Source organism: Rhinoraja longicauda, chromosome 11, assembly GCF_053455715.1.
Source record: "Rhinoraja longicauda isolate Sanriku21f chromosome 11, sRhiLon1.1, whole genome shotgun sequence".
Lineage (NCBI taxonomy): Eukaryota > Metazoa > Chordata > Chondrichthyes > Rajiformes > Arhynchobatidae > Rhinoraja > Rhinoraja longicauda.
This window is the reverse complement of record NC_135963.1, coordinates 26,814,481-26,828,742: the sequence shown is the minus strand read 5'-3', so window position 1 is coordinate 26,828,742 and position 14,262 is coordinate 26,814,481. Positions and strand designations below refer to the sequence as shown.

Here is a 14,262-nt window from a genome sequence, read left to right as displayed (position 1 = left end):
GGGATGTACAACGAGATTTGGGTGTCCTAGTGCATCAGTCACTGAAAGGAAGCATGCAGGTACAGCAGGCAGTGAAGAAAGCCAATGGAATGTTGGCCTTCATAACAAGAGGAGTTGAGTATAGGAGCAAAGAGGTCCTTCTGCAGTTGTACAGGGCCCTGGAGTACTGTGTGCAGTTTTAGTCTCCAAATTTGAGGAAGGATATTCTTGCTATTGAGGGCGTGCAGCGTAAGTTTACTAGGTTAATTCCCGGAATGGCGGGACTGTCGTATGTTGAAAGACTGGATCGACTAGGCTTGTATACACTGGAATTTAGAAGGATGAGAGGGGATCTTATTGAAACATATATGATTATTAAGGGGTTGGACACGTTAGAGGTAGGAAACATGTTCCCAATGATGTGGGAGTCCAGAACCAGGGACCACAGTTTAAGAATAAGGGGTAGGCCATTTAGAACGGAGATGAGGTAAAACGTTTTCAGTCAGAGAGTTGTAAATCTGTGGAATTCTCTGCCTCAGAAGGCGGTGGAGGCCAATTCTCTGAGTGCTTTCAAGAGAGAGCTAGATAGAGCTCTTAAGGATAGTGGAGTCGGGGTATGGGGAGAAGGCAGGAATGGGGTACTGATTGGGAATGATCAGCCATGATCACATTGAATGGTGGTGCTGGCTCGAAAGGCCTACTCCTGCACCTATTGTCTATTGTATTATGTCGTCTTTTATTTGGGTGGAAATTAGAGGGCAAGGGTTTAAGGTGAGACAGGCAAATTTTAAAGAGGTTAACGGGCCATTTTTTGTTTTTTTAACACAGTGTAAGTACATCGAACGTTCTGCGAGGGGAGGTAGTAGGAGAAGCAGATACAATACTGACCTTTAGATGCATTTAGACAGACGCGCAATCATGCAGGAATGGAGGGATATAGATCATATGCATGCATATGGAACAGCTAGATTGGCATCATGGTCAGTTAGACATGATGGGCCATGGTAGATGTTTTTATGTTGAATTCTTCTATGTTCTTGAAGGGTCTTTAGGCTTTTTTCTTTTTTTAGTAATGGAATTGAGATTGTCAGTGTTGGTTAAAGCAAAGTTTGGAATTTATTGGAGATGTCTAGAAATTGAAGGGACGTGGATCCAAACTGTGAAACAAAAGGGGGAATGTGATACTACTGGGAGTCTCCTAAGAGTTACCAAACAATAGGCAGGGTTATAAGTAGAAACTAGGATCTGCAGATCCTGGTTTATAACAAAGGTAGACACAAAGTGCTGGAGTAACTCAGCGAGTCAGGCAGCATCTCTGGAGAAAAAGGATGGGTGACGTTTTGGACTAAAAGTAAGGGGTGGGTGGGGGGGGGGGGGAGATTGGTGAAGAGCTGGAGGCGAGAAAAGACCTGGACTAATCAGGGCTGGTCACAAATTTCCTTTGGTAATCCCATTGTTGTCTAGGGAAGGTGTGATCTCCAGAGGGAAACAATATGGAGTACTGTGGAACTGGTAAAACAACTAGGATGGAGGAATGGGGGGAGGGACAGAAGTGATGGTGAGGTCTTCAAATGCATTTTGACTAATATATATAAACTGGTAGAAGATGCAAAATCCCTAGAATACATGAAATGCAGCTTTATCAACTTGAAGCTGTTGACTCTCTCCAGCACCCTCCCACTGATGAAGACGGGTGCATGATTCCTCGGCTTTCCCTTCCCAAAGTTAGACAAGTAGAATGGGTATCGTTGGACAAAAATGGTGCATTGCTACTGATACAAATCAAGATAGAATTAGTATAGTTATGGAAAAGGACAAGTAGACCAGCTATCGGATGGGGCAGAGTAACTTTTGATTTTTAAATAAAATGATCAGGAGGCATTGTGAATCGGCTTCAGACCAGTGAGAGGCTTTCAAGGAGGAAGACAAGTGAGACTTTCAAATCTGGACTCGTATTCCTGCATAAAGAGGAGTAGACAGAATTAGATAAGGCAAAGAATGAAAGGTTGTGTCGATTTTGAAAGATTAATGTTCAGCAAGTCTACCAGAGTATAGGAGGTGTGAGGGTTAAATAAAAGGGAAATTAGGAAGCCTAAAAAAGTGCATGAGAAGAACTGGCATAAAAAACTAAAACAATGCCTTTTACAGACAGAGGGCTAGAGGATTACAAAATAAAATGTGGTACCTTTGAGTTCAAAAACATAATCTGAGCGTGGCAGGCAAAGGCACAAGTGCAATTTTAAAATTAAGATATTTTGCCTGTCTTTGGAGAAGAATTTACAGATATTAAGGGAAAAGTATGATGTATTTAGTGTGATTAAAATGGAGAGAGAAGTAATGTTGTTAAACATAAACTGATTTGCAAAGGTGGATAAAGTGAATATTAGGATGTTAAGAAAAGCAAGGGAAGAAAATTCAGAGGTTCCTATCATCATTTTCCAATCCTTCAAATCAAAATCTACTATCCTGTTATAATTTAATTAATAAACAAGAGAATGGGCCAATAAATTATTGGCCTGACTACCTATCTTAATGGCAACCTTTTGAAAAGAGTCGAGAGTGTTTCAATGTCATATGTACCAACAACAGAACAATGAAATTCTTGCTTGCAGCAGCATATTAGCCCTCTAAGCACAATATGCTTAGATAATATATATGTATTTTAAAATCAATACTTTAATAACCCCAACACTAGTGCAAAAAACTCCTGCGGTCCCTAGTGCAAGCAAAGACAGTCCATAGGTCACAGTTGAGGTTAGTGTTGTATGGTGATCAAGAGTCTGTTGGCGGTTGGGAAGAAGCCACTTTTGAACCTGCCAGTCACTGTTTTCAGACTCCTGCACCTTCTTGGTGAGTGAAATGAGAGCGTGTCAAGGTGGTGTGGGTCTTTAATGATGCTGGCTGCTTTTTTGAGGCAATGTCCCCGATAGATCCTTTCAGTATTGGAGAGGGAGAGACAGTGTCCACAACTTGTAATCTCCGGCGTCCTTTGGCGTTCGACTTGCTGAATCAGGCTGTGGTGCAAAGCAGTCAACCTGCAGTTGTTTTGTCATTCAGCAATTATAAGACCTTTGCATTATTGGCCTTTTCCATTTTTCTTATTGCAAGTTTTCCTATCTGATATGACAATATAGAAATCCCTGCTGAATTTTGTTGTGTGTTGAGTTCCAGATAACCCAGCAGAATAAATGACACAAGGTGTTAATATTTATTATTGTTAAATAAAAAATTTGAGGGACAGTGTAATTATCATTATAAATCCATCTAGAATAATCCAGAGCAATTTGCGTGAATTTTGTAAAACAAGTATGATCAATGAGTTTTCTTGAGGGGAGAGATAACAGGTAGAGTTGTTGATCAATTGAAATAAAGTAACAGAGTATCACTGGGTATTTTTACATTAAAATGACTTGAAAATAATTTAAGTTGATTTTCTAAGGTGAAGAAATTCATGTAGACAGTGCAAGTATAGGAACTTCGTGTACTGTAATGACAGTTTGGAGAGTCGAAAACAATGATATTTCTCCTCAAGATAACGGTGTTACCAAAGGTAAATTTTCAGTTTTTGCATATATCTGTGCTATGTCATGCAGCTATAATTAAGGAACCATTATTAGCCATTTCCATTTTATTTATTGCAATTTTAAAAATCCGATATGACAAGCTAGCAGCCCCTCCATATTTTATTGTGCGTTGTGAACTTCAGCTAAACCAGCAGGCTGAATCATACAAGGTATTAATATTTATTGTCTTTCGTAAAGTTTTGCAATTGAATAAACACGAATAAGTGAAATATAAAATAAACACAATAACTTCCACAGAAGGCAATTGGTCCTGGTTTCCATGGGTAAATGACTTCCCATTATTCATGATGCCTCGCTGCAAATGGTTGTTACATGCTTACAATTTGAGCACTCATGTTGAAAATGATGCATGAATGCTTGATTTTATTTTGTATTACAAGCCAAGTGTTGCATTTGCAAATACCACTATGTTTTAATAGAATAGGAAATATTAACGTGAATCTTTCCAATGCTGATTAAACTATGATAAAACATTGCTTTTTAAGAATTGATCCTGTTGTTTCTAGTATTGAAATGTTGTATTACATTTTAAAAGGAAAAAAAAACAGGATGTGTTGTAAACATTAAGTACAGTGTATACTGTTGGAGACTTTGGGCTAGTCACAAAAGAACATGCTGTACTTTCTTTTGATTCCAATCCGGAACATTGTACACCACAATGTTTATTGTTCAGGAGGCTCTGTAATTCATAGTTTTGAAGATGCTTTTTGTTTTAACAGAGCCTGCCCAGTTATGCAAAGCAGAACAGCGTCCATCAACTTTGGCTGTGGGATCTACTGTTAATGCAATGGGTAATCACCAGACACCAACTCCTAACAGTACAGGTTAGATACATTTTATTTCTTTCTCTTTGTTCTGCAGACTATGTACTGCTGCTGAGATATAGATTACATTTTTTTGTGCTTCATTGAAGTTTGACCTTTCTCAGTGAGTGGAGTTATTAATATGTAATAAGAAATGGGGAATCGGCATTCAACTTCATGAGTGAGACTGACACATGTCCAGTTGCTCTTGTTATCCTTAGGAATCCCTGCCTTATCTTACCCTGCTCCACTCAGGAGTGTAAAAGGAGTGAAAGCTGTTCAGCTTTTGTAGTGCTCCAAGAAAAATATTGAAAGCTTTCATTTGACAGGAGTTTAGAGAACAGGTTCTTTCTCAGTTTGATACGACTGCTATAATAGGAATAAATTGATTGAGTTATATCCTTGGAATTCTGATCCTGTGAGAATCAGATTTAATAGCCCATATTGATGTTTTGTTGCTATTTTGCATTTAACCTATTTATTCCTCAACTGGTTATTTTATAGATCAAGATAGACATACTCATCGTTAATATGATAGTCTAATGACTGGAACAGATGTTCACATTTGCAATGTCTGCATTTAATCTGCTGGCTGTGAGAATTTTGATCCCTTGTCTTCTTATCGTGTCCACACATGTTAGATATTGTGTTTCAGCCAAAACTCTTCGCAATATCATTGTTCTCTGCGAGGTCCTCAGCTTTACATTCGTGCTCCAATAGAGGACATCTCAATAGGTGCTCCATAGTTTGTGGTTCAGTGCCACATATGCAGATGACGTCTTCAGTGTCCATATAACCCCACTTCTTGAGAGTCGCTTTACAACGACCAGTACCAGCTCTCTCTGTTGAGGCATTTCCATTCAGCCCAGCTTGATTCGGCCCCAGGAGGAAGCCCATCCTATTGTACCTCCCTTAATGGCTTACTAAACATGGAAATGGAAACTGCTGCTTTTCATTTAGTGGTTGGCAGTTTTAGCAAACATTGTGAATTAGCTTTCTTTTGTCTGAAAGAACAAAATATTGATATCGGTGTCATTACTGTACTTGAATTCTGGAGATGGTGTTGGCAAAGATAAAAGTCAAATTTTATTAAATAGTAGCCGGGCGTGGACCCGTTGGGCCCAAATCTCTCCTGCGGGCCTGGCAACCACCGTTGGGTGCAAACCTCTCCTGTGGACCTGGCAACCCTTCGTGCAAACCTCTCCTGCCGGCCCGGCAACCCCTATTGTGTCCAAACCTCTCCTGCAGGCCCGACAACCCCCATTGGATCCAAACATCTCCTGCGGGCCCGGCAACCTTCCCTCAACTGACGACCCGTGGACCGTTGCTGGTGGGAGAGTCTCCCCCGGAGGCGGGTGAGGGGGAAGCCACTCACCCCGACCCCGGGCAGCCAGCAGCAGGAGAGCTCTCCTTACCCCCCCCCCCCCCCTCCCCCTCCTTCATTGGCCGCCACTCCCGTAACTCGGGCGGGTCCCGTCCCCCTCCAAGTGGAAACCCTCCCCCAACTGCGCACGCGAAGATCTGGGGGCCATCTTACGTAAGTGATAGATCAACGGGCCTCAAATGCGCAGGCACGGACCCGTTTGTTCTGCGCAAGCGCGGATCCGGTGGCCATCTTACGTAAGTAGTAGATCAACGGGCTCCAACTGCGCAGACGCGGAGCCGTTAGGTTCTCATTGTGACGTCGAACACGCAGACCCGTTGATCCGCAAGTTGATCCGCAAGTGGAAAAGGGATTTATTAAAGTTTAAAAAGTGATTTATTAAAGTTTAAAAAGTGAATAACTTTTAAAATATAACAACTATTTGAACCGCAGTATAATGGTGAGTAAGGTGGTCCTAAAATTGTTGCTCTATCTTTTCCCGTTTTGGCTGTATTTCGGGTACATACAAAAATGCAGTATATATACGCACAAATATATAAACAAGATGAGAGTTTTAGTAATATAACAATAATAGATAGATAGATAGATAGATAGATAGATAGATAGATAGATAGATAGATAGATAGATAGATAGATAGATAGATAGATAGATAGATAGATAGATAGATAGATGATGATAGATGATGATAGATGATAGATGACGATAGATGATAGATGATAGATGATAGATGATAGATAGATAGATAGATAGATAGATAGATAGATAGATAGATAGATAGATAGATAGATAGATAGATAGATAGATAGATAGATAGATAGATAGATAGATAGATAGATAGATATCGTCTTGGTAGAGGGTAAAAGTTAAATCCTTTGGTTTGAATTTAACATGTCATGTTGTTAAGAAGCTAATGCGTGTACCTCGGTCCGTGAACTGCATTTTGGAATAGGCTAGGCAGTCTCTTGTTTCTCTTTTGTATAAGAGTTATCTAATTGCTTTCATAATGGCTTTTATTAAAGAACAATAGAGCACAGGAACAGCCCCTTCAACCCATAATGTTGCCAAATATGATGCCAAGTTAAACTAATCTCCTCTGCCTGCATGTGTTTCATATTCCTCCATTCCCTGCATATACACCTGTCTAAAAGCTTTTGAAACACCACTTTTGTTTCTGTTTCCACCACCACCCCTGGCAGTGCACTCCAGGCACCCACCACTCGCTGAGGCGCCCGTTTCCATGCTGTATGACTCTGACTCTATGTCAATGTGGATCCCATGCATCTTACTTGTCTGGACCAGCCTACCATGAGGGACTTTATCAAATGCCTTACTAAAATTCATGATGACAACATCAATGACTCCATTGCTCAAAGAATTCAAGTTATTAAGGCATGACCTGTGACGGACAAAGACGTGCTGACTGTCCCTAATTAACTAATTCCCAAATGCGAGTAAATCTTATTCCAAAGGTTCCCGTCCAATAGGTTCCCTACCACTGACGTGTGTTTTACCCGCCTATAATTTCCTGGATTATCTCTACTTCCCTTCTTAAACAAAGGAACAACATTGGCTCCTCTCCAGTCCTCCGGGACCTTGCCTCTGGCTGAAGCGGATACAAAGATCATTGTAAAGTCCTCTGCAATCTCCTCTCTTGCCTCTCTCAATAACCTGGGATAGATCGCATCAGGCTCTGGGGATTTGTGCACCTTGATGCTTTTGAAGAGGCCCAAAATCATCTCTGTAAAAGTTCTTATGTAATCTCAAAATCTATGTCAGGTTTTATTCAGTGCAAGTGCAAGGACTACTGGAGACAGCGGGGGAGTGGACACCTCCCCATCCACATCGGTGATGCTGAGGTTGAAAGGGTCAGCAGCTTTAAGTTCCTCGGTGTGCACATCACTGAGGACCTTTCTTGGACACTGCACACGGACACAATAACTCTTTTTCCTGAGAAGACTGAGGAAGTTTGGCATGAACGCCAGCATCCTCACAAACTTCTACAGATGCCCCATCGAGAGCCTGCCGTGTACCACCAGACTTAAGAACAGTTTCTACCATCAGGGCTTCAGGCTTCTGAACTCATAAACACATTTCACATCATATATGTTGATTATTTTAATATTGTCTTTTTACCTTGCTAATGTCATTTTTATCTTATTTATCCTTGGAATATTATTGCTGAGGTGACCCGTTGTCTTGTCAAATACATTTCATTGTATCGTTGACCCTGTGCCAACCTACATATGACAAATAAAATTATTATTATTATTATAAGTACTTAATAGAATATTGGAAAGTGTTCGATTGACCTAGGTGCAAGTTGGGTTTGGGACAGAAAAGGTAATGTACTTTTGTTTCTGTGGTTGATGAAGTTGTTTGGAAAGTAGGTGAGGACAGGTAGGACTTCCTGGGAGAAACTGCATCACAAAAGTCATGAGAATAACCAAAATATTTACATGTTTTTTAAATACAATTTTAAATAGATAACAATCATTTTAAAAAAATTTATATTTCTTGAAAAACTATTATCAAAAATAAATAATTTATTTTATGATTCCAAGAAGGAAAACAAAAATCACCCATCACTGCAGAAACAAGAAATTGCAGATGCTGGTGTATTTTAAAAAATGACACCGTGCTGGACTAACTCAGTGGGTCAGGTAGCATCCATGAAGAACAAGGGTAGATGACTTTTCGGGTCAGGAACCGTCTTCAGATTCTAGTCTGGTACTAAAGAAGGGTCCCGACCCGAAATGCCACCCCCATCCATATTCTCCAGAGATGCTGCTTGACTTGCTGAATTACTCCAGCTCTTTGGATATTTTTAAACAAATGTGTGCTCTGGATGAACAAATGATCTTATCTGTTGTGTGCAAAGGTCTATTTGGGGGCTGGTGGGGTGGTTGTTTGCAGAGCAGCACTTGTGTGCTGTTGCTTCTGTTATTCCTCCAACTTGTAACCTGAAAGAAAATAATTATGTACATGGTGCACACTGCATTTCATTTGGGAAAAAGGACACATGTTGTTGACAAGTTCGCCTTGGCATTCAAGTAAAATAGCTAACTTTAGCTATAGTTGGTAACTGTTACAACAATAAGGGGAAGTAAAGTGTATGTTGCAAAGCAGCTGAATGTTTTAGATTATCCAACAATCAGTATGCTATTTTTTAACAAAATTGCCTGTTTTATGCCAAAACACAGTTTTAAAAATAACAGATCTTAACTTGCATCTCTGATATTGGGGGGAAGAAAACTCCCAGTAACCAATCTCATCCAAAGTACAATTGTGTATTTGTATTGATTAGGAAGTGTGCAGTCAGCACCAACCAGCAGCATCACTTCACCCAGCCATGTAAATCTGTCTCCAAACACCGTGCCAGATTTTTCTTATTCTAGTAGTGAGGATGAATTCTATGATGCCGATGAATTCTACCAGAGTAATTCTTCACCGAAACGTTGCTTAGAGTGAGTATATTAAAAATTACATGAGTATTTTTTAACTATTAAAAAGAGCAATGGTAAATGAAATGTTATTTTCCAAAGTTTTGTTTGCTATATTCAAAATGTTTTTTCTTTTAAAAATGCTTGGTGTTATAGCGTTTGTGAAAATTTTGCAAAAGATTCAACTTTCTTTTTACTAACTGTGAAGTAGTGTGTGTTGTTCTGAGACTGGTTTAAGGTTGAAACCTGGGAGAGAATAAAAATCCATTCTGCATTTTCCCTGCTTTTCCCTTTTGGTACTGTTGGGTTTTTTTAATGAGAAAGAAAGTACTAGCATTGGATTCAGTCCAGAAAAAAACTCACTGAGCTGATTCCTTGGATAAAAGGATTACCCTGCCGTGAAGAAATTAAGAAAATAATAAGGTATTTATTCTTTGGTGTTTAGAAGAGATTAATCTTATTGAAACATACAAGATCCAAAGGAGATATGAAGGGAAGATGTTGAGATGTTCCCACTAATGGGAAAGTCTTAAACGAGGCATTTAGTTACATAGTTACATTTAAAATTGATATGTCAGAATTTTTCTTGCAGAGGGTGGCATGGAATTCTCAACCTCTGAAGATTGAGGAAGTCAGAGGAGGTAAATCATTTTAATTAAAGATCAGGGAATTGAGGTCTCTGGGAAACTGGCACAGAAGAGGAGAAGCAGCTAAGAGAAGAACAGCTGGGTGGCCTACTCCTTGATTTGACAGGACATGATTAAGGTTTAAATGCCTGAGATTTCCTCTCGGGTCATGGCCTGGTTTTATTCCTGAGACTCTTTATCACGCAAGTTCGCAAGTTTGAAATGTGGCCGCCCAGCAATATATATTTTTTAAACAGGCCAAACGAGAGCGATGTAGTTAAACCAGGGCATTTACCACAACCATTCAGATACTGCCGTGATCTGAGTTCCCACATGGCAGGAGATGCCTGCACTCTGTAATAGACGGTAAATCCATCCTGCTAATCTATCAAATGCTCCTTTGTTTGTCTGGGCTGTACGGGCTGTTCATAACCCAAGGAGGGCTTGTAATGGTATTCTTAGTCTAATGGGAAGAACCATTCCCCACCAGTCTCTTCCCAAAACTTAGCAGCTTAAAACAAGTTCAACAAATGCACTTCAGTTTGTCATTTCACTCAGTGATAAATGAAAGCAGCTAGTTACCAAGGCATACGTAGTTTAATGTGGGGAAATGTGAGGCCATCCATCTGGATTACAAGTAATAACAAATACAAATATAGTATTCAAGTTAGAGGCTAGGTGCTGTTGCAGAGCCACAGGTTTGGATTTTAAAGTAGACAGCTACTAAAAGCTGAGTGACGGTTGCTGTTCATTGTCCAAATTTCTCCTGCTGCAGACGTGTATCCTAATTTAGTTCATGAAAGACCAAGCTCTAAGCTTTGGACTATATACACTAGTCTTACATATATCATCCAACAGAAATAAATTCCCATCAATTAGTTCTTCTACTCTCCTGAAAATATCAATTAAATCATTCCTTTGCCTTTCTAAATTCTAATCCTGATTTATGTAATAATTTCTCTTAATTTAATCCTTGGAGTATAGGTATCATTCTTGTGAACAAATGTTGCACACCCATATATCCAAGTACAATCCCAAGATCACTTGATATTGTTTCAGTTTTTATAAATTATAGTTGTAGTGCTAAACGGCGCAGAAGCAGGCCCTTTGGCCTAACTCATGCATGCCAAATAAATTGCAAACATATCACTCCAAACCTTTCCTACCTAAGAACTTTGCATTATTGCAGCATTACTTCTTTGCACATCTGTCCTTTTTCCAAATAATTTGATTACTTTTTGCACCACCGTGACATGTTAATGATTGATCTTCCTGTGCACCCAAGTCTCTTTGGCCCTCTACTGCTTCTGGTGTTTCACCATTTAGCAAGTATTTCTATTCTAAACCTTTTGGGTGCAAAATACCCTGTATATGCCTACCCTGAAATCTTTTTGCCAGACTTTTTCCTCTTCTCTCAATTTATTCATACTTTTCTGTTTACACCCAAAAAAGGACAGAACAGAATACTTTATAAAAGAGAAATTTTGATTGCTAGAAACTATTTCTGCTTGATAATTCTAAGACTAAGGAACATGGTCCAAAACCCAGAGCTAGGCCCTTCATGAATTAATTTATAGCTTTTATCTGCACTGTTTCCAGTTTAATCTCTCACTGTCATTTACAAGTGGATATATGACATTTCATTCCATCATCCAAGACATTTATAAATAATGAGTATAGACGCAGCTCAACCCTGTACTTTGCAGGACATTGTTCGTTACATTCTAATACCTTGAGTATCTATTCGAAACAATAGAACTCTCTCGGTCAACTGTTGTCTATAGCATGATAATTTAGGTCCCAAAAACTACAAGCTGATTAATAGATGCATGAAAATACGATCAAAGATGTTCTGATGGGTTTTCCTTCTGGTAAACACAGGTATGTGCTATTGCCTGGATTGTCAACGCCTTGGGTGTGAATGTAAAAGCAGAGTGTGCATCTCTGGAGAACATGGATAGACGATGTTTTGAGTCAGAACCATTTTTCTGACTGATTGTGGTCTGTGGTAGATATAGGTGAGGGGGTTTTGGATTGGCGGATGGTTTGACAAAGGCCAGAGATGAAAAGTCAAAAAATGTGAGATGAGGATAGTAGAAGCGTAAAACGTGTAGCCCAAGGAAGGAATATACTGTAGATGAAAGGGGAAAGGGACAAATTGGTATACATCCAGGTTAGTGTTTTCTCGGTTAGTCACCTAAAATTGGAGAATTTAATGTTCATGCTGTGTGCAGGAAGGAACTGCAGATGCTGGTTTAAACCAAAATAGACACAAAAACTGGAGTAACTCAGCGGGTCAGGCTGTATCTCTGGAGAAAAGGAATAGGTGACGTTTTGGGTTGAGACCCTTCGCTCAACCTGAAACGTCACCTATTCCTGCTCCAGCTTTTTGTGTCTATCAACACTCACCCAGAGTTGTGAATCTGTGGAATTCTCAACCACAGAAGGCAGTGGAGGCCAATTCACTGGATGTTTTCAAGAGAGAGTTAGATGTTGCTCTTAGGGCTAACGGAATCAAGGGATATGGGGAGAAAGCAGGAATGCGGTACTGATTTTGGATGATCAGCCCTGATCATATTAAATGGCGGTGCTGGCTCAAAGGGCCAAATGGCATACTCCTGCACCTGTTTTCTATGTTTCGTACTGTAGGGTTGTAAAAACGAGATTCCATTCCTCCAGTTTGCATGTGGCCTCTGGCAATGGAAAAAGCCCAGGACAGTAAGGTCAGTATAGGAATGGGAAGGGGAGTTAAAATGATTCCTAAATCTCCTCCTTCACATCACCACAGGGATAATGTTCTGGAGAGATGCTGCCTGATCCGCTGAGTTACTCCTCCATTTTTTCGTTTATTCAATTTAGACTCTGTTATGTAACAGAACACATTGACAAACCTTGGAAGGGCTTCAATTTATCTTGTGTTTTAAACATGTATTGATGTTTACTTTGGAATAGTTAGGTTATTCCTCCTTATTATGTATCATTGTTAACAGTTCCTTCGGCTCATATTCTGTTCATCTCTTCAGGTATCCCATCATCACACCTCTTCTCTAAAAGACCCCCTACCCTTCTTTTCTTGTAAATACCCTTGAATACCCCACCTGAAATTTCCAAATATCCACCTCCACCTTGAACATATTAAACCCTTAAAATTCACATCCATCTAATCCAGAATTTGACGTTTTAATCCCTATAATTTACCATGATCTGAATCCAGAAATCAAGAAGACTGAGAGTTTCATAATAAGACTGCAATGGTTCAGGAAAACAGCGCACTACCATCTTTTTAAGTGCAAATTAGATGGGTAATAAGTTAAAGAGCTTTGATGAAGGTTACTGAATCCATGTGATTGCAGCAAAGGTAATCGATTTCACGACTGCAGCTTTTGAATAGTTGACCTTACCATCCCATTCTCCTGTATGCCTCTTAATTCTCATCCTGCTGAGTAGGACCACTCTTGCCTTGTTCTATTTTTACATTTCAAGGTTCAAGACAAGAGAATTGCCAATAAAGGTTTCTCTTGCTGTCTTAATAGTTCTTTAGTGATATGAAGATAAATGCATTCACCTACAGGTTTAAATCGAAACTTCCTTATTTGTTCAGTTCAATCACTAACATTTCTTCTCTTTTGGGAGAGACATATTTTGTTTGTGTGCAGTATTTAATTTATAAAGTGGGGAAATCTTAATTTGAGGACTTTAAGCATTATAGAAGAATTATTTGCAATTGAATGAATTCCATCTTTCCAGTCATTATCAAACAGCACGGAATCGGGCCCTTTAATCCGTTGCGTCTGTGCCAAACACCATTCACCCAACTACACTGATTCCACACTAAATCTGCTTCATGTAGCTCGCCCTACACCCTTTCTGATTCTATCACTCACCTGAACCCGAGGTGTAATTTACAGGAGCCAATTAACCTACCAATCCCCACATTTTTGGAATGAGGGAGGGAGCCAGAGCACCTGTCTAAACCCATATGATCGCACTGAGAATCAATAAACTCCACACAGACAGCAACGGAGGCCAGGATTGAACCTGGGTCATTGAACCTGGGTCATTGGAGCTGTGAGGCAGCGGCAGTAAAATCGGCCTATGTTTATGAAAAATCTAGTTTGGTGCCCTATTTTCTGCAGTGCGCAAACCAAAAGAGTAAATTATCACAAAAGAATGTTGCTATGCGAAGGTCATTCAAACATTGTGTCAAACATCACAACTTCAATGATTGTAACTGGTATTCTGGGAAAGCCTTTTTGTAATAAATTCTAATGAACAAAATTATACAAACCTTTGGTGACACAAACATTTTTTGTCAGCGCAAGAATTAGGAATTAAAAAGAATACTATGCTTAAATTGAAATGTCTAAAAGACTTTAAAAAATCAATGTGTAGATGATTATCTGTGAATTGTTATTGGATTTCTTTGTTGTTATGATTTTTTAAAT

General features: G+C 39.5%; 1 protein-coding gene across 4 annotated transcripts in view; it reads left to right on the top strand.

The window, feature by feature from the left end:
- Positions 1–14,262, top strand: part of osbpl9 (oxysterol binding protein-like 9) — a 126,169-nt gene that overhangs the window by 86,355 nt on the left and 25,552 nt on the right. For all 4 annotated transcript variants that reach the window (XM_078408541.1, XM_078408539.1, XM_078408542.1 and 1 more), the window contains 2 exons: positions 4,283–4,387; positions 9,056–9,215. In XM_078408541.1, the coding sequence (XP_078264667.1) occupies positions 4,283–4,387; positions 9,056–9,215 (265 nt within the window). The remainder of the gene's footprint in view (positions 1–4,282; positions 4,388–9,055; positions 9,216–14,262) is intronic.